Here is a 23,888-nt window from a genome sequence, read left to right as displayed (position 1 = left end):
TACAATATCGGCTACACTATTCGTTGTGTTCCAGTCATTGGAATTACGTATTATTCTGGCGATGTCATTGTCATTCTATGTAGGTCTCACTTGTGCTAGCGTGTTTGCAAAGCAGTGTGACATGTTCTGGTGTCCCAGTTTCTCCGCGTACGCACACTTCATCGTTAGCTAGTTCCATACGGTTTAAATGTACCGGATACGGCCCGTGGCCTGTCAGGAAATGGACCATCCCCCGGCTTGGGACGACAAATTTCAGTTGTAGTCTTTCGTGTACATCTGGAAAGAAAAAGTGTACTCGGCGACCCTTATCGCATGCATCCCACCCTCTCTGCCATGTTTGAATCCGCCATTGTTTCATTTGTGTTTTGTTCATAATGTTGGTTCCCGTAATTTCGGTGACTTTATCGAGCCTGTCCCTAAAGACAGTAAAGTGCAGTTCTGTAGCGTATTGTTATGTCTATAGGGCAGGTCCCCATCACATCGCAAAGTGCCTCTAATGACGTGGTGCTGAAGGCTCCGCTCATTCTCCGGAGTACACTACGTTGACCTCGTCTTGCAATTGTCTTGTTAGTCTGTACGTTCAGTCTGTGAGCCCAAGCACTTGCGGCGAAGCATGCCATGGATTCAAATATCGCAATGTGGTAGGTCCTTATCGTCTTAATAGGTAATTTGTACTGAGTTGTCTTTAGTCTTGCTAGTTTGTGCATAATTTTGAAGGCTTTGTCAATTTTATATGGTGGTAGAAAGTCTGTTTTTCGTCTAGATGCAGTGCGAGATAACGTGTGGCTTGCTTCCTTTGTATGCTTGTTTTGTCTAATTTTAGAATTGGATTCCTCTGTAGTGTCCCTCTGAGCAGTAAATATACAGTTTTGTTGGGAGCTATTTTTAATTTATTTTATTTATACCAACTGTTAATTTTCTGAAGCAGTTGCGTGCCTTTTGTCTCTAGTGCTGCTCTCGAGTCGGCTGACACCACTATGAGCAGGTCACCTGCGTAAGCCACCACACCTCATACCCTGTCGTCACTGTCCAGGATCAGAATATTGGTCCGCAGATAGAGTCCTGTGGACATCCCTTTGTTATTCTCTTTACAACCTTGCATGTACCAGCTCTCCATTCCGCCACTCTGCCTCTGCAGTAATCGAGGAGGTTATTGTAGAGGGAAGCTGATAGCCTCATTTCCCTTAACCTGGCGAAGAGGGACGGCCACCACAAGTTGTCAAAAGCTCCGGCTATGTCAATTGGAATGGCGGCCGCGTATTTGTCGCTGATGCTATTCGTAACTGTCTGTGCTTGGTTGACGACGTCTTCTATTGATCTACCTTCCCTGAAGTCGAACTGATGGGGCGTTAAGCCGAGGAGGAAAACATTTGCCAGCGGTCGACAGCCTTTTCCAGAAGGAACCATAACCGCTTGCCCTGCGTTCGCGGACCACTGTCAGCCACCAGCCACTGTCCGCCGCTAACGCACGCTATACCAATTGAAAACAGCAATTATGAGAGACTCCCATTTTCATTATGGATTCGCGTCCGCGACGTAAAAACAGCCTTATAATCAAAATTTTGGATTTCGTAAGCAACAATTGCAATGAAGATAATTCTATTCCGCAGATGAGATTCTAGATTGAAGACGTGTCTGGGCACGCCATGGACGATAAATCTCTCAATCCAATAAATCTGTCAGTCAATGCAAAGACCAATAACTGTACTGCTGAATGTGAATAGACATCCAACATTGCTTGATAGATCGTATCAGTTGCCTTTTGTTTCACTGAGACTGTTGGACCGACTGGAAACCACAACATAGCAACCTAAATGGGCACAGAATCTCCCGTTTCATTGACGGGTGTAGGGCCCATCATGTAGACCTTAATGCTCGCGCTTTTTCTCCACGCAAAATGATCAGATAACAGAGCACTGAGAAGCTGGACGCATTTGCTAATGGCCTCTGTTGCTGCACTAAATTGTACATATGTAGATTTGTTAACAGCGAAGATGCGCACTGTTGGTCAGTAGTAGCTTAGAAATTCCTCCTTGGCTTTGTCAAACAGTGGAAATAACTGAATTACTGGAGCTTCCTGTGACAAATTTCAGGAAGTGCAGTACTGATCCTGTCTGTTGTTATTTTTCTAGCAGCTGATGAGTAACTTTCAAGCTTCCCAAATGAAAGTTCACTTGGTTTTATTTGAGCAATATTCTACATCACTGTCCTATTACACTGTGCAACTCAAAATACTAGCACAAATATCTGGTGTCACACATCTCTTGCCGTCATTTTTGTAGCAGCACTAAGTATTCATTTCCACATAAAACACTGTAAAAACACATTAAATAAATGTGACATAACTAATCTGAAAACAGCTAAGTTCACTGTAGGCTAAGGCACGCAAGTCACTAAAAGAAGCCTGCCACCACAGTCCACGTCCAAGAAAATGCTCAGTGCAGTGGGTACGAGTACAATCCAAATAGCAAACAACACATACAGTCGAAATAACTACACAGCTTAAATGTAAATAAAAGTAGCACATAAACTCTTTTACACAGCCTTTCATCTGAGGAAACATTGTGCTCTACATCACACGCCACCAGCTTACTGGACTATTTTTAGTGTTTAGTAGGACACAGTTATATTCTTCATTGTAAAAACTCTGGGTTTTATTTAGTATATTACTACAATCGCGGCACTGAGTGTCCTACATACACCGTCTCTCTTCGATGTTTCCATATTCTTTATCTTGGATTACAATTATTTGGCCAGTTCAGTTAAAATTAATTTATTTTTGATTTCCCTTATTATAAGGTCATTAAATTTTTAAATAATGATATCTTTCCTTGCTTTAGATTATATTTCTCTTTTAATATTTTGTATAAGATTTGGAAACGTATTCTGCCACAAAATGCTCTTCGTGATAACGTATTAAAAAATTTCCTTCCACCACGCACCATTTTGTGGCTTGCGGAGTTATCGTGTAGATGTATGAGAGACTCTGATTTGTACATGTCACCAATGTTCTCCTTTCCTAAACACGGTCCGTAATTGGGTTAAAATAGCTGCTCAAAATTACATGTTTCCATTGCTCGGTAGTCCAGACTTTATGGTGCTTATTTTAAAAATTAAGTCACCTGGTTGCAAGAAGTACCATGAACACATTGCTCTGAATGTCAGTCAATTTTAGTTAACACGGTTCTATAGACTCCTATTAAGCTCAATCGTTACTGTTGTGACAATGGCCATCTTGCGACAGATAAATATCATCCTCTTGATGTCGCTAATTGGTAGTATATGCATCGATAAAAAGAGTTTTGTTTGGAAAATGAGTCCTCGTCAATGTCATCAGAGCTTTGCATAATAGCGTCTCTGAAAAAAATACAAAAAAAAAAACAAGAAAAAAAAACCACGAGAAGCTACGACCAACATCAGCTAATTGAAAATTCGCCAGGTATGAGTGGGACGCTGGCTCTGAGAGCTCCGTAAGAACTTAAATATGTATGCAGACTGTTCATCGATTCCAGGAATCGAAGATCTTGACGATTTTTGCCTGTTGCCGACATTGACATTGGCAAGATATCGCACCCGGCAATTGCAAGACTTTCGAGAATGCTTTAAGTTTGAAGTCGGTTAAGAAATGACAAATAAATATTTCTTTTTGCGTAGTATAATTACAGTTTCCACATATTTTCCTTCGCTTATACTGTGAAACGTTGCATCTTCCCAAATGTCGTGATACTAAGTCAACGGGATGTACACTATTAGTTTTAACGAGTGAGTTTACGACTATCAAAATATGTGACATAAATGGCCATATATTTTGACTGGGTTGATATAGAAGCTTATTTTCTTTACAGCGCATAGTGATTACAGACCTTAGTAACTGACACAAATTTCAACTCGATACGTCTATTTGTTCCTGAGACAAAGACAGGCAGGCAGTCGTTCAAGAAATGAATCAAATTCTTGTGATATAATTTCAGTTTCACAATTTTCGAATTTTTTTCTTTATTTCTACTGTGAAGCCATACTTCTTGCCAAATTTCATTATTCTAAGTTAACAGGAAGTATCCTATAGCTTTTAAATAATGAGAGTACCCAAATATGTAACATAAATGGCCGTAACTTTTGGTTCCATTGACTTAGAAGCTTCAGTTTTTTACACCGCTAAGGAGCCGTCGACCTTAATAAGTGGCATAAATTTCAACCTCATATGTTAACCTTTTCCTGAGAACAAGAGTTTTTAACAGTCGCGCAAACAGAGAGAGACAGAGAGAGAGAGAGAGAGAAAGAGAGAGAGAGAGAGAGAGAGAGAGAGAGATAATAACAAAGTGATCCCATAAGGGTTCCATTTTTACCGATTGAGGTACAGAGCCTTATAAAATAATAGAGAATGCTTATAACAGCGGCAACCAGCTGTAATTTGGGTTTGGTTTACTTTTTGGAAAAACCACTGTTACCGGTTTCGAATTAATACATTGGTCGTCAGACAGCTTGCACGCTTTTATGAAAGCACATGGTACGCTGATTTTTCTACATAACACGTACAGTAAACATTTGTGGACGTTCTTAGTTTAGTTTTAGTTTAGTTTAGCTATGTCATGTTCCGTAGATCATTTTCACGTTTATTTTATCGATATGATGTGGAACAAGTCAGATTATAAGATATATATACATACATGAATAGTGCTAATATCAATATTACTGAAATTCTTAGTTCTACACATGCAACTACATTTAAAGGTACAAATTATTATTATTATTATTACTTTCCAGTTCTGAAACAGAAACTCGTCCATGGAATAGAAGAAGTTGTCCAAAAGAAATGATTTTCAGCTAGATCTAAAACTTGATCTGCTACCTGGCAGACACTATGTTGTTGGGCAAATGATCAAAGATTTTTGTTGCTGAATAATGTACTCCTTTTTGAGCAACTGACAGCTTTAATAACGGATAGAAAAGGTCATTTTTTCTTCTAGTGTTGTACGTATGAATATCACTGTTCTTCGCAAATCGAGATGGATTATTTATAACGAATATCATCAGCGAACATATGTACTCTGATGGTGCAGTTAAAATACCTAACTCCTTGAATAGGTGCCTACATGGCGTCCTTGGGTGAACACCACTATGTATTCTCAGTGTTCTCTTTTGTGCAATCAATACTTTATGTGTAAGTGGTGAGTTACCCCAGAAACTATTTCATAAGACATTATTGAGTGGAAATATGCAAAGTACGTTAGGAGGCTGATCTGTTTATTACCAAGACTAACGATTATACGAAGAGTGAAAGAAGCTGAACTTAATTGTTTGAGAAGCTCAGTAATATGCTTCTTCCAGTTCAAGTTGTCATCAATGTGAACACCCAAAAATTTGGAGAAATCTACCCTGTTAACTGAGCCCTGATCATATGCTACATCAATTGTCAGTATGACTCTGTTCGGTGTTCAGAACTGAATATAGTGAGTTTTTCAAAATTAAGGGAGAGTCCATTTTCTGAGAACCATTTAATAATTTTTTGAAAGACATCCTTAACACGACTGTGCACATCATGCGGTTTCTGTTTTTGCCACTAGGTTGTACGCAAGTCAGTTTTGGCAGGTTTTCTCGCACCCTGAAACTTCCGATCTGAAGGATGGCGTCATCTGCGACACGCGAGAAAGGTAAATTCAGTTTCAATATTCGTTTTTTAATTGTATTGCTGTTTTTATCGTGTCTTATTCTAAACAAGACATCAAGGAAGTGATACGTACGTGCAATTAAAACGATAATTTCGTAATTTCACAAACATCGATTGTTGAATTAGAAGTACACATTTGTGTACGTCAGGTCTTAGCTCACAGAATGTAGTGGTACTGAGGCTTAGACTGATCTCACTGAGAAATCGTGATTTAAAACGTAATCTAAATTAAAATCTGGAAGTTTAGCTACTAATACGGTAGGGTAGGAGCTAAGTCGTTGTCGGTGTTACGGGTAGCATGATGGACATGCAATCTACAGGTACTAAACTCAGTAAAAGCTCTAAAATTTTTAATTTTCTTATTACGTTCACTTTCATTTCTTTATTCAATTACTTCAACAGTTACCTTCACTTTATTTAATTTTCGCTCCTCGGCTCTGACAAACGATGAAATTATGAAACTACTTGAGACGAGTGACTTGAGTACCTTGTCAGATGAAGATGAGGCTTCTGTTGATGAACTTCCAACTCCACCTGAACGTATTGGTGTGACACTATTAAGTCATGGATTATGTACAAAAGGTGTTGTCAAAAAGAAGGGATACCAAAACAAAAGCGGATGTCTCTCATTAACTTCAGAATTCACTTGGTCCACGACTTGGTGAAGTCTTCAAAAATTGTAGACTCACTGGAACTGTAGAAAGAAATTTCTCCGAGTGTAACACAGGAGAATGTCAGCAGTTCTGATGAAGGTGAGGAGCATCAAACCACACAAAGATGAAATGTGCCAAAGCCAACTAGAGAAAGCAAATGTAACAGGATTGGCCACCTTCAGGACTATATTGAGAGTATTTTTGCCTCAAGGTGTCGGCTACCAGGGTGCAAGTCACGTTCTAGCATAATGTGTTAAAAACGCAAAGTTTATTTGTGCGTATTAAAAAACAATTGTTCTGCTAAATTCCAAAATGTGTTCATAAAATGTAATGTGTACGTAAAAATGAGAAGTAATGTGAACATTGTTCATTGTAAATAAAAATATGAAAATACTAAGAGATCAACATTTTTTTCTCTGTTAAGACCCAATGTACACGTATGTCAACATTCAATTATCCAAACATTATCTAAAATAAAATTTCAAAATTAGTTTTTTTGTGCTACTTTCAGATCAACTGCACCAAAAAAAGTTACTGAAATATTTTTCCAATCTCTGTTTATCTTCGGCACTGAAGAGGTTAAGTGAGAGGTCACTCACGTGAATAAGGAACAGCACAGGACCCAAAATTGAACCCTGTGGGACCCCAGTTGTGATAACTCCCCATTCACTAGAATTTACCACCCTCCCAACATTATTTGTGCTATTCAGCATAAATTTTCGCTTTCAGTTCATTAAGTATGATTCAAACCAGCTGTGTGTATAGCCTTCGATTCCATGAAACCTGAGTTTTTCTAAGAGTGCAATATTTATTTGGTTTGCGGACTGGTTTGCGGCTTACAAGACTTCCGTTTTAGACAACAAGTGGATGTCGTAAGAGATTATACGAAGTTGATGGACACCTTTTGACAGATCTGACTATCTTAACCCATTACTGGCCATTGTCCCTTTTTTGGGACGCATATATTTTACTTATTTCTACGTAAGCAATGGAGCTTTTAGCCTTTATTGTTGCACCTGTAGGTTCAACTAACTGCTATAATGCCTGTAAATGTAAAATAAATAACTTTTTCTAAGTACTTCACGTCAGGAAAATTATAAACTTGCCGATTTTTTGTTCTCGCACTTGGCAGCACTGTATATCTGCTGGTAGTTCCTGGACGACAATGAGCTGTGATTTAGTTGTCTGGGCGTGTTTATTATGAACATATGGATGTCCATGTAAGATTAAGTATACTTCAGATGTTTTCAAGTAAGTAATGGGACAATGGCATGTTACACTATCATTTATTGTTGATGTGCCCTATTCTTGTATACATGTATTATACAGAGAAGAACTGCATTTTACGTTCTTTATATCTGCTTTTTTTCATGTTCTATTCGAATTTTAAGATTCCAACAGAATAAAAACATGCTGCGTGGACTTACACTTGAAGAAATTCTAGCAGAACTAGCGAACCATCAAGAGAGTGACGATGAAGATGATGACGTAGAATTGGCGATTATTCCACCCGATGCAGATGTAATAACAGATGAAGAAGACATGGACAAAAATGTATTGAACAACGAGTCTGTTGTACAACATGTAGCCGGTACTTTAGAGAGAAGCTCTCACTTTTGGATGTCCGACAGAGAATAGTGATGTTTTACCAATCAAAGAAAACAGGATGAGTACCAAAACGCAGAGGACCACAAGGAAGCAAACTGAAGGGAGGACGGGTGAGCACAGATGTACGACTAGATCCAGGAAATCATTTCAGCGTGTCAAGTAAAACACAGAAGAGAGTAAAACACAGAAGAGATGTGCTTACTGCAAGGAAAAAACAACAAAAATTTGTGATAGGGGCAATGTTGGTGTACAAGACAAGTGTTTTGCTTCATTTCATACTGAACAGACATTCAATAATATTAAAACATTCTTTATTTATTGTTTGTGTTGTTTCTTACAATATTATGCATGGAGAATAAGGTTGTGAATTTGGATAGCGCATTTGGCCAATGTCCCAAAAATGGGACGGACTGTAGTTTTTGTTCTCATAAACTGAAAATTTTCAAAACAACTTTTTATTCAATTAATCACTCAATGTAACGTATTTATGTACAAAAGTTCGCAAAAAATGATCCGATAGAGTTTTGGCCAGTAATCAGTTGAAAGACTTTAGGTAACTGAAGAACAACTTTTAAAGGTAGTAGGAGTGGAAGATGTCTCAAAAACTCACAAAGAAGTCATCCGTCCTCGTCGGAGAGCACGCAGCTGACGTGCGTTAGAAGCTTCGGCGCCCGCCGCATCGTGTTGGCTGTTGTTACCTGGTAGTCCTCGCGCCAAGCCGTGGGCTTCCAAAAGCATTCCGAGAAGGAGTTCCCCCAGCGTGTGAAGCGGATGGAGCGGAGCGGAACTGAGTTGCCGCGTCGCGGAACGGCGCCGAGCATAATGCGCCATCAAAAGTGCTAATGCCGCCGGAGGGGGGTGGCAGGGGGCATCCGTGGCCCCCGGGGGCGAGGGGCGGCGGCCCCGCACGGCCCAGCACGGCGGTGAGCGGCGTGGGCGGCAGCGCGCCGCCCTATATATATAGAGGCGGCCGCCTCGGGGCAGGCGCGACACCGCTACACGCTCTTCCTCCAGGCCGCAGCCACTGCCTCCGACATGAGGACACTCCTGGTGAGTAGCCGCCGCAGCCGTCTACAAACGAAACAGTTTCCCTAAGTTCTGAACGTTCTCAGAGCGTCTACTACCAAGGATGACTAGTAAAAAAAATGGTTCAAATGGCTCTGAGCACTATGGGACTTAACATCTGTGGTCATCAATCCCCTAGAACTTAGAACTACTTAAACCTAACGAACCTAAGGACATCACACACATCCATGCCCGAGGCAGGTCCGAACCTGCGACCGTAGCAGTCTCGCGGTTCCGGACTGAGCGCCTAGAAGACTAGTAAAACATCTACAACATGCATAATCTGTGGACTTTGCATAGATCTTAAGTGTTTCAGGAAAGTAAACGTTTGTGTTACTTACACACTAGTTTTGTTTATTCTTAACCGCAGACTATCAGCTTACTATAGCGGAGTAACACAAGTTCTGTTACATTCGCCAGGTTGATCGACATCGTTGTCTATTTATGATTATCCGTCCTTGTAATGGCTGGTGAAATGAAACTAGAAATCATTCCATTACGATAAGTCCAGCAGGGACCAGAAACATTCAACGAAGGCATTGGCTCTAAAATGGCTCTCAGCACTATGGGACTTAACATCTATGGTCATCAGTCCCCTAGATCTTAGAACTACTTAAACCTAACTAACCTAAGGACAGCCGGCCGGTGTGGCCGAGCGGTTCTAGGCGCTTCAGTCTGGAACCGCGTGACCGCTACGGTCGCAGGTTCGAATCCTGCCTCCGGCATGGATGTTTGCGATGTCCTTAGGTTAGTTAGGTTTAAATAGTTCTAAGTTATAGCGGACTGATGACCATAGATGTTAAGTCCCATAGTTCTCAGAGCCATTTTTTTAACCTAAGGACATCACATTCATCCATGCCCGAGGCAGGATTCGAACCTGAGACCGTAGCGGTTACGCGGTTCCAGACTGTAGCGCCTAGAACCGTCGGCCACACCGGCCGGTAACGAAGGCTTTCACGAGTATAGTCTTGTGAAGCTTCCCGCTTGTATGATTTTTATTTCGTCCAGAGCTGCGCTACACATCTGCAGAGGTGTTCGTGGATACTCGTAATATTGCGGAAAGAGGAGCACATCTGAAGATGTGCATCGCAGCTCTGGGCGAAATGTCGGAACGAGAAAGATGCATGGGCCACGACTATACAAACCGGAAGATTCACCTGCAGCATAGAAACATTCTCGTCGAGGAGTTGCCCTACTGTAACCTGCTCTCGCAACGGAATTATATAGCACGGTCAGAATTCATAGGAAGGTCCTGGATGTGATGAAGACCGCTAGATGCTGCAGCCTATGGAGTGCCTTTTTTTTCCGTATCGTCCTACCAGAAATCTGCTCCTGGTGCCTCACATTCAAGTCGGCAGCGGTATGATTCAGTAGATCGCCTATCGTCCCGTATGGCTCTGAGATGACAACGTGACGTTCGTTCGTCGAATCAAATCCGAACGCCTCTTTAACGACTTTTGGCATGGTACGCCAGCCTTTGGGTGCTTCACCCCAAAGTTGTTAGGCGAATGCTGAGGTGGTTTCTTATTCTCGCCCCAGAAATACGACAGTCAATGTGAAAGAGTCTTTACGTCCATAGGCAGAAGAACGTCAGTTTTTTGCAGAAATTAATTAACGAATGGCTCCCTGATACTCTCTCGCTGACCGCAGAGGGGAAACATGAACCATGCAGGATACAGTAAAGGTAACCTACTACATCTATTCAAGGCCAGGAATTCTACTGTTAAGGCATAATCATGAGTGAGATTTCTGAGTGATCGAGCGGTTCTAGGCGCTACAGTCTGGAACCGCGCGACCGCTACGGTCGCAGGTTCGAATCCTGCCTCGGGCATGGATGTGTGTGATGTCCTTAGGTTAGTTAGGTTTAAGTAGTTCTAAGTCCAGGGGACTGATGACCTGAAGTCAAGTCCCATAGTGCTCAGAGCCATTTGAACCATTTGAAACAAAGGCCACTAACGAAGTTTTAAAATGTACGATAGCTTTCTGTTTCCTTTGATTTATGACACCTATGATCAAAAACGAAAGAGAAAGGTATCATTGTGTCACTAGAGGCGACAGAGATCTTATGTAGTTTTATGAAGGAAACAGTCTAGATCATGGTTGTTTAACTATAATTATCGGTTTTTGGCTAACAGGAAATTATAGCTCAATACAAAAGAAACGTCATCCAGATTATTCTGTCCTATTACAATACGCCAAATAACCCTGGAAAAAAAATCTGTAGGTCGTCTGTTACCCGACACTTAAAAAGCCTGGTCGTAACAGATTTCTGTACCAAAAACAGCTTTTGCTGCCAACCTGATACTGCAAACTGTAGTGTTCCACAAGGAATTCGCTTGAGGATTAATTCTATCACATCACGAACTACGGTTTTCCCCAGTGGAACAAATTTCATAGGAGCACTACGGTAGTTTTGCAACTGAAGAAGTAGCAAACTCCGTTCGTCACGCCAACGAATTTCCTGTAAGTATAGAGAATTATTAACGAATCCTGTCATTGATTATCATTTCCTTGAGAGATGCTTATGTTTACCAACTGAAAAGTTTCTCTTGCTAGTCTATCAGACTTGGAAAACTTCATGCATAATGGTCTTCTAGTCCAGAATAAATTAGCAATATTTCCTTAACAGGGCTTCTGGGAATTTATTTCCTTCAGCCATAGGGGATTATTGTCAAACTACGTCAAACATTGACATTTACCGCCAAGAATTTACCGTGTGAACCAGTTCTGCTACTGCTTTGTCCACTGTAGCTAGTGTGGCTTTTGGAACCATTTCCGATATCCCGTATTTCATAACAAATCAACTGCTTTTTTTTTACAAAATAAAGTACTTCAGTCCTAAATAATTAACTGGTGCCAATAATACCTTAAAAGTGCTGCAGTTCTAAGATAATTATAGCATAATTGGCTTGTGACTTCTTGGACTGCTTAGACATTTACAACCTATGAAGAAATTCCGCGGCCCTGATCCACACGGAATGGACAATGAAATATGAAGTCCGCTCCTACAATACTTGCGAGTAAGGGCTGTTTCCAAGTGTACCCCGTTTTGGTGAAGGACAGCCATTAAATGGCATGTAAAAGGTTCTTAGCTTAGAACTAAGGGCACTATGAACAAAAGTTCGAAGCCAGGAATGAGAAGCAGCCTAAAAGGAAACAGCAGTGACCAGAAGCACAGACAAACTGGGAGGATTCTGGTGTTCGAGACACAAGTCTCCACATAATAATCATAGAACATTAGTCTGACTAAAGAGAATATGGCATGACAAGAGAGCTTTCTTCAGTTACAGAATTATATACAGACGCGACTTATGCTAAAAGGCTATATGACTATTAAATGCTCTACTGCACTTCAAACTGAGACAGGTGCAGGATACTATCTTTCAACATAATCAGCGGTCATACCATTCTACCTATCGTTCGGTTCCTTGGCTATAGAAATGAACGTCTTCGTCGTTGAAAAATCTGCAATATCTGCGAACCGGTTCCTTGGTTGCCGGGACATTGTCATCTGCGGTTGTTGACGGTGACCCACTTCCCCTACCAGCGTCATCCACCTCTGTGAAGCCTTGGTCAAATTGTTGGAAATGTTTCACTACATCTGGACATAGCATTACACATTTGGTCCTTATACAGCCAGAATGTTACGGTGAATCTGTTCGATGTGTTGTCCACAAGAATCGTAATGTCCTGTGTACTTCAATTCTGGAGAACGTTTCTAGTTGCCGAGCCAATGCTTTTGCACACTGCGATGTACCTGTCAACCGTAACTCACTAGAACTGTGCCTGTAGTGAACCCAGAACATGTACACACTTCTGACAATGTACCTCTTTTCCATCTCCTAAGCAGAGAGAACTATGCCAACTGTTCTAGAGAATATTCCGAACGAGGAATCATCAAAACTGCATAATGAGATCACAAGACGAATGAAAATAGAAGAAACTAGTCGAAAGGTGTTGATGAATTTTTTTTTCAGTTTTCTTTCCCTACTTGTAAACACAGTGCGGGCTGTCGTAGAACTACGGTCTGTTCTCAGAATGAAATTTTCACTCTACAGCGGAGTGTGCGCTGATATGGAACTTCCTGGCAGATTAAAATTGTGTGCCGGACCGAGACTCGAACTCGGGACCCTTGCCATTTCGCGGGCAAGTGCACTACCAACTTAGCTACCCAAGCACGACTCACGCCCCGTCCTCACAGCTTTAATTCCGCCAGTATCTCGTCTCCTACCTTCCAAGCTTCGCTGAAGCTCTCCTGCATACCTAGTAGAACTAGCACTCCTGGAAGAAAGGACATTGCGGAGACATGGCTTAGTAACAGCATAGGAGATGTTTCAAGAATGAAATTTTCACTCCGCAGCGGAGTGTGCGCTTATATGAAACTTCTGGCAGATTAAAACTAAGTGCCGGACCGAGACTCGATCTCGGGACCTTTGCCTTTCGCGGGCATCTGAATATGCAGGAGAGCTTCAGCGAAGTTTGGAAGGTAGGAGACGAGAAACTGGCAGAAGTATAGTTGTGAGGACGGGGCGTGAGTCGTGCTTGGGTAGCTCAGATGGTAGAACACTTGCCCACTATAGGCAAAGGTTCCGACTTCGAGTCTCAGTCCGGCACACAGGTTTAATTTACCGGGAAGTTTCAGTCTGTTCTGCTAAATATCCCAGTTGACTGGGAGTGATGCAGAGGAAATCCCAATCTGGAACGTTACCGGAAATATTTCCACTTCAGGCATTCGCCTGCCAACCAAGGGAAAGTTCCCGAAAACCTTGGAACCAGAGAACTGGAACAATTTTAATTTATTTCTTGGGCAATGTTGTCCATTGTCCCAGACAATTGTGTGTGTGATTTTCTTAACCGCCCGTTCATCTCCATACTCTTAACTCATTCACAAATAATACGTGCCGCAAACAAAGTGCACAGTGAACCGAGTTTTGGACGGGGGCGTTCCGGATACTGCAGAGTCCGGGATCGGCGATCCATCTGCATAACGACGTGGTGGCGACTAGCGGCGACCTTGCCCGCCTCAAAACACATATTGTCTTCGCCGCCGCCACGCTGTGTCAAGGACACGCGCGCGCTTCTGGGTCGTGGGCTGACTCAAGTCACGCACTCGGCTGTTCGCGCACGCTGCTGTCAGCCACTGCGACTCACTCTGCTCGCCATCTCATGCAGGCGGGTTAGTCACCCAGCATCGGATTTCTGCAGATTTGCAACACGCAAACTATACCTACTTCTGCACTGCATGAGCGCTTCGGACGAATTCGATTTCACTGCTCCCGCTCTTCCTCTCCCATAATGTCTTATTTTGTTTACAAACGCAGGGCGAGAAAAAACTTCTTTCTCCAATTTTCTGGTTGGTTCCTGACACGATACGTGTGCATAAGTGAGAGAGGTTTTTGACATTCTGAACGAAGTCTTTCGTGAGTTGCGCAGTTTGCACCTTACGTGGCATCCCGCTGAAGTTCGTTATCCCTAGTAGAATTCACAAAATTTGTACTTGATGCTCTTGATAAAGTTGAGTGTGTCAAAGGCATATTTTTGGATCTTTTTAAGGCCTTTGATACAGTCGACCACAGGATTCTATTAAATAAATTAGAAGCATTAGTAATAAGAGGAGTAGCTAATGACTGGTTTCGATCATACCTAACAGATAGGGTACAAAGAATAGAGGTTACACATACTTCAAATAGATCTAAACATTTAGTAAACACTTATCAGAACCAGAATACATTAACATAGGGGTTCCGCAAGGTAGCATATTAGGACAAATACATCAATGACTTTCCCAGTAGTGTTACTCACGGTGAAAAAATCCTCTCTGACATTCTTGTATGGGAAACAAATGCACAAAATATGAACGCAATTTTCAAACTGCAGAAAAGAGCCATAAAAATAATACCCAAAAATACTAGTCGTGCTCATTGTAAAGATCTGTTCAGAACACTGGGAGTTTTAGGTGCTCCATGTGAATACATTTACGTCAGATGTACACATAAAAAATAACATTGGTAATTACTGCACAAACAGCTCTGTCCATGAGCATGCAACAAGAGATAGACCCAACTTACATTTACCAAGGAAAAATAAGCATAAAACTCAAAACAGCATTTTCTACCAAGGAATAAAACTACATAATAAATTACCAGAAGAGATTAACGAAATTTCAAAAATACACTTATTTAAAAAAGCAACTAAAAAGTACCTGTTATGTAATACATTTTATACATTGAAGGATTACTTAGCTAAAACAGAGTAGGGATTTGATAAAAAATGTTATACAAATAAATAATAATAATTATTATTATTATAAAATATCCACCATTCCACATAACACCTTCTCTTTATGCTTTTTCCTTCTTTTTTCCTTTCTAGAAATACTTACCCCCAAGCTTCCTCTTTCAGAGCTGAATATCTCCCTCATTATGGAGGGATGCTGACTCAGTTTTTCAGGATAGCAAATGAGAAGTTGTGGTACAGAAAATTGCCCAGAGATCACCAGTGTGTGTGTATGTGTGTGTGTGTGTGTGTTCAAAAATGGTTCAAATGTCTCTGACGCCGGCCGCGGTGGTCTAGCGGTTCTAGGCGCTCAGTCCGGAACCGCGCGACTGCTACGGTCGCAGGTTCGAATCCTGCCTCGGGCATGGATGTGTGTGATGTCCTTAGGTTAGTTAGGTTTAAGTAGTTCTAAGTTCTATGGGACTGATGACCACAGATGTTAAGTCCCATAGTGCTCAGAGCCATTTGAACCATTTGTCTCTGACGACTATGGGACTTAACTGCTGAGGTCATCAGTCCCCTAGAGTTAGAACTACTTAAACCTAACTAACCTAAGGACATCACACACATCCATCCCCGAGGCAGGATTCGAACCTGCGACCGTAGCGGTCGTGCAGTTCCAGATTGTAGCGTCTCTTCTAGAGCTAATCGAGATCTTTTCAATTTCCTGATTAGAATGTAACGGACATATAAATATATATTGTCATTACAAAATGCTAATGCCTTAGTGCTATAATAAACCCAGTATTTTATGTAACTGGTCTACTTCCACAGAAAGACCACTGATTAATATTCAAGAACCTTGCCACCGCGATTCTTCCACTTGGTATATCAATACTGTTTTCAGTAGGAGTGCGAAAGACAAAGCCATTGAAAATTTGCGCTTGCTTTTTTGCGATAATCCATCGAAATAGTTATTTGTGTAAATGAATCTCAACAGATTTTACTAATTGCTTCCTGAGCCATTTGTTACATAGACGAGTTGCGAATGTCACTGACAACTGAACCAAATGCATTATGACAAAGTGAGTAATGTAAACTGAGTGAAATTTTCGTTCCCAATTTTGGGATTTTCTTTTTGAAACAAAACACTAACGTTAACCTTATTAACATATTTGCGATTCTCAGTTTAGTCAGCGGCCTCACATTGACGGTAATATTCCCACTGCATTTTCCGTTCTTCGTGTTTATGTTACAGATGTAAACTTCTCTCTCTATAACTGGACGCCTTAGTGTTTCTATGAGTAGTACTTATGAAGGCCCTTTAACTTCTGCTTTACCACAAGTACTGTTTATATTTTGAGGCTTAATACCTCTTAGCCTCGCTTTACGAGATAAAGTATTTATCCTTGACATTTCCTTTATACCTATAGACCAGTCAGGGTAGCCTAGGGCGCTAACGCGCAGCTTCCTGGACTCGGGTTGGCTCGCCGGCCCTGGATCAAATCCGGTCGGCGCGTTACTGACGATGGGCCGGTGTGCCAGCCAGCCTGGATGTGATTTTTAGGCGGTTTTCCACATCCCGCTAGGTGAATACCGGGCTGGTCCCCACGTTCCGCCGCAGTTGCAGCTCGCAGACATCTAAACACATTCGCACTATTCCATGGATTACACTAGACACAGTCAGTTGGGGTACACTAATTCCTCGCCAGGGGGTATAGGGTGGCGACAGGAAGGGCATCTGGCCACCCCTTAAAATTAACATGCCGCATCTGGTTGACCAGCAGACCCTGCAAGTGGGATTAATGCTTGGAAAGAGAGAGATTTCCTTTATACCTATAATATACCCTTCCTGGTATGGGGCTATCTTCTACTACTATGCTCTAATAAAAGTGACAGATTGTTCTTTTCAGTAACAGAGATGACGAAAGTATCATGTAAACTTGCATAATATTTTCCAATCCTTTACAGTTACAATTGCCTTTCTTGACTCTTCAAGACAGCTATAATCCCAATTTTATCGTCGATCGTGTCTGACGAGTGAAAATGACTTAGTAGCGCAGATGTTTTTGCTGTAGTGAGCGTCTAAGAGACAGCAAAAGAAAAAGACGAAACGAATCATGAATCTAAACAGGGTGCGTTATTTGGCAGCAGGGGTAAGTGTCTAATACGACACAATACAGAGATTTGTGTGTGCGGAGCAAAAAGGCATGCATAGAATGAGATAGGCCGAATCGGGTCGGGAAGTGAACCGCGTCGACTCTAGAAATAGCGTCTTATTAGTCACATACGAAACGGTATCGGAAGTGTTGCCATAAGTGGTGAATGTTGGAGACCCATGTATAAGTTGGACAGTAGAAGACACAACCAAGTGTTTGATTTCTGCGTTAAGGTCTGTGACAGATCGTGCTGTTCTGAAACTAGACTACTTTGTAAAACAGTTTACGAATCAAATTACCATGTCTCTGATAATACGTTTAATATTGTATTGAGTATTCGTTGCACAGTGGCTTTATATGCTGGAGAGGAGATCATGTTCTTACTGGCACGTTAACTTTTCTGTCAGTTTACTGAAATTACTATTTTGTTTGCATTTTGCACTGCAGATGGGACAACGTAAGAGAAAACCCCCTCTTTTTGGACACAGAATGCCACGTAAAATGCAGGTAAAGCTTACCTTGAAGGTAGACGTCAGAACCACGCAGCGCAGTTAGTTGAAATGACACATTTCTCTGTGTGCAAAGACGACTGCAGAGTGGAAAAGATTCCTCGTTAAAGTTAAAAGGCGATAAAATAGTGTCTAGTGAGAAGCAAGAATAATCAAAAAACGTGAAAGTTCAACAAACACACGTTTGAAAATATTTTCAAGGCTAACACTAGCGAGTGCAGAAGATGGATTTCGTTGAACAGGCGTTTCTTCATTTAATAAAAACACGGAGATAGAATATGAGTTTTTGCCTACTAGTACATAGTCGAGCCAAGCAAACACACCAAATGAAAATGAGCTTCAATCTGTGTCACCTCCCGCTCACGATAACGATGACACGCCAGATTCTCTGTTCTTTTCTTTTTCCCACAAAATGTTGCCGTTTCAAAAGAGTATACACCAAAATCTTCAGCCAGGAAACATAAAGTGCTACTTTTTACATTCCCAGAAATTATAAATGGAACAACAGCGAAAAGGTTGGCAAGTAAATAAGTCCTCTGAACCATACAATTTGAAGAAACACCGAGAAGACGAATCATCTGAGTCAATTTCATCAGAATAATACAAATAAATAGATGAAGATAATGAAGCATCCTCTGAACTCTGTAAGATTTAAGACGGCGAACCAATATCGGCGAAACTTGGTTACTACATTCCGTATCAAGGCAACCGCTAGAAATATGTTATTTCACTGGGGAAGAAGATGTTTATTTGTGGAAAACGTTTTGTGATTTTAGTGTGTGTATGACATAAATTTCGGTACTGACCTAATTCGCCTTACACGAACTAGGTCTGTGTTGCTAATTCTTCAGATAAATTTTACATATTACATATTAGAATTTCGAGGCAAAAGAGGACAGTTCATCAGTATTTATAATGGAAATTTGTTCGTGTAAGAATATGTCTTGTATTGAGACTAAGAAAGTTTGACGTGATTCAGCCAACCTTGCAACGGCCTTGCCGCAGTGGATACACCGGTTCCCGTCGGATCACCGAAGTTAAGCGTTGTCCGGCGTGGCCAGCACTTGGATGGGTGACCATCCGGGCCGCCACGTGCTGTTACCAGTTTTCGGGGTGCACTCAGCCTCGTGATGCCGACTGAATAGTAGCGGCTCCGGTGAAAGAAAACCATCATAACGACCGGGAGAGCGGTGTGCTGACCACACGCCCCTCCTATCCGCATCCTTATCTGAGGATGACACGGCGGTCGGATGGTCCCGAAGGGCCACTTGTGGCCTGATGACCGAGTGCTGCTGCTGCTGCTGCTGCAACCAACCTTACCCTACATTCATCTCGAAATAGGAAGCAAAATAAACAGCTCAACAGCGGGACTAGTTGAGAAATCGTTAAAGAATAATGCTAGGATGGATTACATCTTGTGGAGTGTACAGGAGAAGAAAATTAGAACAAAACGTGCAACTCGAAAACAGGCGTTGCACTGTAGGTCTAACGTTTTAGAAGTGAAATCTCGGTAATTAATACTGAGTTGTTGTTGTTGTGGTCTTCAGTCCTGAGACTGGTTTGATGCAGCTCTCCATGCTACTCTATCCTGTGCGAGATTCTTCATCTCCCAGTACCTACTGCAGCCTACATCCTTCTGAATCTGCTTAGTGTATTCATCTATAGGTCTCCCTCTACGATTTTTACCCTCCACGCTGCCCTCCAGTACCCAATTGGTGATCCATTGATGCCTCAGAACATGTCCTACCAACCGATCCCTTCTTCTAGTCACGTTGTGCCACAAACTCCTCTTCTCCGCAATTCTATTCAATACCTCCCCATTAGTTACGTGATCTACCCATCTAATCTTCAGCATTCTTCTGTAACACCACATTTCTCTTCTTGTCTAAACTATTTATCGTCCATGTTTCACTTCCATACATGGCTACACTCCATACAAATACTTTCAGAAACGACTTCCTGACACTTAAATCTATACTCGATGTTAACAAATTTCTCTTATTCAGAAACGCTTTCCTTGCCATTGCCAGTCTACATTTTATATCCTCTCTACTTCGACCATCATCAGTTATTTTGCTCCCCAAATAGCAAAACTCATTTACTACTTTAAGTGTCTCATTTCCTAATCTAATTCCCGCAGCATCACCCGATTTAATTCGACTAAGTCCATTATCCTCGTTTTGCTTTTGTTGATGTCCATCTTAGACCCTCTTTTCAAGACACTGTCCATTCTGTTCAACTGCTCTTCCAAGTCCTTTGCTGTCTCTGACAGAATTACAATATCATCGGCATACCTCAAAGTTTTTATTTCTTCTCCATGGATTTTAATACCTACTCCGAACTTTTGTTTTGTTTCCTTTACTGCTTGCTCAATATACAGATTGAATAACAGCGGGGAGAGGCTACAACCCTGTCTCACTCCCTTCCCAACCACTGCTTCCCTTTCATGTCCCTCGACTCTTATAACTGCCATCTGCCATCTGGTTTCTGTACAAATTGTAAATAGTGCGATATGTATGAAAATGAATGTTACCTTATATGGTAAAGTATAGCGTCATAGAAATTATCTAAAAACTACCGAACGTTTGAACCCGTTTAGCACCTTTTCTTTTTCCGGAACAAAAAATGGGACTTAACATCTGAGGTCCTCCGTCCCGTAGAACTTAGAACTACTCAAACCTAACTAACCTAAGGACATCACACACATCCATGCCCGAGGCAGTATTGGAACCTACGACCGTAGCGGTCGTGCGGTTCCAAACTGAAGCGCCTAGAACCGCTCGACCACATCAGCCGGGTTTTTCCAAAACAACTTTGATATCTTCCTGTTTCTCATTTCTTCAGGTAGCAGTAGTGTTGTGTCCGGTGCAGCTTACTGAACTCGCTTCGTCTTCCACAGGCTGTGCTGAGCGCCCTGCTGGCATTGGCGGCAGCCGCCCCCAAGGCCTCCCCAGGCTTCCTGTCCTCCTTCCTGCCACCCCCGCCGCCCCCACCGGAACGGTTCGAGGACTACGACTACAATGACTACGGGGGCGGCAACGGCAACGGCAACGGCAATGGCGGCGGTGGCGGCGGGAACGGCGGGGGCGGCACGGACGGCGCGCTGCTGGGCGGCTACTCGTACGTGGACGCCAACGGCCACCTGCAGAGCGTGCACTACGTCAGCAACGGCTTCCGCCTGCTGCACACCTACCCCGCCTCGGAGGTGAAGCCGCAGCAGCCTCAGCTGCAGCACCACAAGCCGGCACCGCCGCCGCCTCCGCCACCACCACCACCGCCGACCACGACCACCACGACCACCACGACCACTACCCCACCGCCCAGTCAGAACGGAGGCGGGTTCTCTGTGAACGGCATAGGAGGCTCCAGCGCCGGCGGCGGCAGCTTTAACGGCTTCGGCGGCTCCGGCAGCAGCTTCGGCAGTGGAGGCGGTGCCGGTGGCGCAAGCGGCAGCGGCAACGGAGACGTCCACTCGCTGAACAAGTTCTTCTACTCTTTTACTGACCCCACCACATTCGCCACGGCCAACACGGGCTTCCCCGTCCAGCACAACACGTACCTCGCGCATTCCGGCTACCCGGTGGCGCCGTCCAACCTGTACGGCTACGGGTACGCCCCTGCCGCCCCCGCGGCCGTCGCGACTGCCGTACCTGCGCCGACGGCTGCGACGTACACGGCTCCCGCGCCGATCACGTACACGGCTCACACGTACGCCGCTGCAGCGCCAGCGAAGATCACGTACACTGCCGCCGCGCCAGCCAAGATCACCTCGTTCGCCGCGGCTCCTGCGCCAGTCGCCACGTACACAGCTGCCGCCCCCGCCGCCGTCACGACGTACACCGCCCCGGCGCCGGTAGCGACGTACACGGCGGCCGCCGCCCCAGCTACGGTAACGTACACCGCTGCCGCACCCGCGACCTTCACGTACACGGCCCCCGCGCACCCCACCACCCTCACGTACGCGGCGGCGGCTCCCGCGCGCATCGCGACGTACGCCTCCCCGGCGCCCGTAGCGACGTACGCGGCGCCCGCCCCACTGCCGTACACGACGACGGCGGCAGTGCTGCCGGGGGTGCAGACGCAGTACCACGCGCAGGGCGAGCTCGGCCAGTACACGTACGGGTACGTCGGGCAGCTGTCGGCCAAGCACGAAGCGGGCGGCGGCGACGGCACCGTGGCCGGCGGCTACTCCTACCTGGACGCGAACGGCGTCGTGCAGACGGTTAAGTACCTGTCGGACGACCTGAACGGCTTCCGGGTGGCCGCCACCAACCTGCCCGTAGCGCCCTCCGACCACAGCCGCCAGCAACCGCCCCCGCAGCAGCCGCAGCAGCAGCAGCAGCCGGACCAGAGGCCCGTCGACTCCGGCTTCGTGGTGCCGATGTCGGTGACCGAGACGCCGGAGGTGAAGGCGGCACGCAGAGCTCACGAGGCGGCGCACCGAGAGGCCATCGCCAGGAACATGAACATGTCTGACTAGGCTGCCAGGCGCCCACCCTGCACGGGCAGCACCGCGAAATACCGGCCAAAAAGCAACCCGACCGCTCTATCTTGTTGTCGCCTTCGAAACCAATTGTAATCCGTACACCCGCAACCACTAGCAGGGTAATCACTTTCCCCGATCAATTTCGTACGTACAGATCCATGAAACACATTGTACGAATTACACTTTGCTCTCCCAGCGCAGTAGTTCACGCATTTTCCACCTTTTTCCTCTCACACACTACTTTGCCCGATAGTGATCGTAGCAGCTGTTGAATACATATCAATTTCAACATACAACTAGGGAACACATTTTATTTTGTTTATTATTCCAGTTGAAGATTCTGGCCAATTTAGATGTAAGAATGGTGGAAATATATGACTGTAGCCTTTGAGAGCCGGTATCCAATGAAAAAAAAAATTCTAAGGTCTTAAACACGTCATCTTAAATAAAAACAACCTAAATTTTTGCTGTTGTTGCAGATAAGTTTCATTAGCGAATATGAAGGACATACCTTCCTGGTGTTCTGATAAATGCTATTTATATAATCATTAACTGGCTTCCAGTTTCTTAGGCCGTCGTCTGGTGACAACAACGATAGCTCGAGAAACCGAAAGCAAGTTCACGATCAAATCAATAACTTTTTGCAGAAGATCAGCAAAGTTTTTTTCTATTCAATATTACTGTCATATTTGGTTAAGCACCGACAAAAATTGAATTTAATGTTCTCAGGACAATTCACTCCAAGGCTGCTTATCAAAATAGCTGACACGTTGGCCTTCGAAAAAAATTCACTTTCATTCCTGCAACAACAGTGAATCAATAAGGTCAATACCCTATGTAGAGGTGTTTCAGTAGGTTACATGTTTCAGTAGCACCAACTACATACACAGCGAGTGCCCAAAGTGAATGTCGTAAGGACTACTCTTTACAAACGTATAGTCGTGTGTGCCACTGATTTCTTGTCAGACTAATTTCTAAACTGATTACGATTGTTTCAAACAACAAAACAGGGGAACCATTAACAGTCACATGCCTTCATGAACAGCATCACTGATAATAGTGGCTATTATACAAAAAATGTTAACTAGTAGCTATGTGGTAACCAGTTTTCTGAGGTGAGCTCAATATCTATTCCGATTATGAGACGCTCTCTCCTGGGACTGAGTCCTGGTTATGCTTTGTGAAGCAAGTCGCCAGTAGCCCGACGCAAAAGATGAGATTCCGCTGCCAACATAAGCACTCGAAGATTCCCAAACATCTGAGGCACGTAAACCTTACTGCTGTCTTAAACATAACAGTCGGTTTTCCTCTTAGGTAGTGTAAGATTCACATTGTGATATGTTTTACTCAGTAAGAAGTTAGAACATCTGAAAAATTTGGGTTGTTTAATGTCTGTCCGCCCGTGAATTGAAGATTTTAGACTGTTGCTGTGCAGAAATGACTTTTTAGAACGTAATTTATTATTAGGAGTTATTTTTTTAAAATTTAAGTTTTGTGTTAGATAATGGATGCATTTTTAAAATA

At 43.4% G+C, this 23,888-nt stretch overlaps 1 protein-coding gene and 1 pseudogene across 1 annotated transcript; both read left to right on the top strand.

The window, feature by feature from the left end:
• The first annotated feature begins 8,925 nt into the window (after window positions 1-8,925).
• On the top strand, window positions 8,926-23,868 carry LOC126253618 (zinc finger protein 503-like). Its single transcript, XM_049955085.1, has 2 exons — window positions 8,926-8,979; window positions 20,778-23,868. The coding sequence occupies exons 1-2, from the start codon at window positions 8,965-8,967 to the stop codon at window positions 22,356-22,358; spliced, it is 1,596 nt and encodes a 531-aa protein (XP_049811042.1). The 5' UTR covers window positions 8,926-8,964; the 3' UTR covers window positions 22,359-23,868.
• LOC126254317 (5S ribosomal RNA) lies at window positions 18,865-18,982 on the top strand (annotated as a pseudogene).
• Window positions 23,869-23,888: the final 20 nt, after the last annotated feature.

This window comes from Schistocerca nitens, chromosome 4, assembly GCF_023898315.1.
Source record: "Schistocerca nitens isolate TAMUIC-IGC-003100 chromosome 4, iqSchNite1.1, whole genome shotgun sequence".
In the NCBI taxonomy this organism is placed as follows: domain Eukaryota; kingdom Metazoa; phylum Arthropoda; class Insecta; order Orthoptera; family Acrididae; genus Schistocerca; species Schistocerca nitens.
Note: the sequence above shows the minus strand (reverse complement) of the source record. Positions and strands in the feature narration are given on the sequence as shown.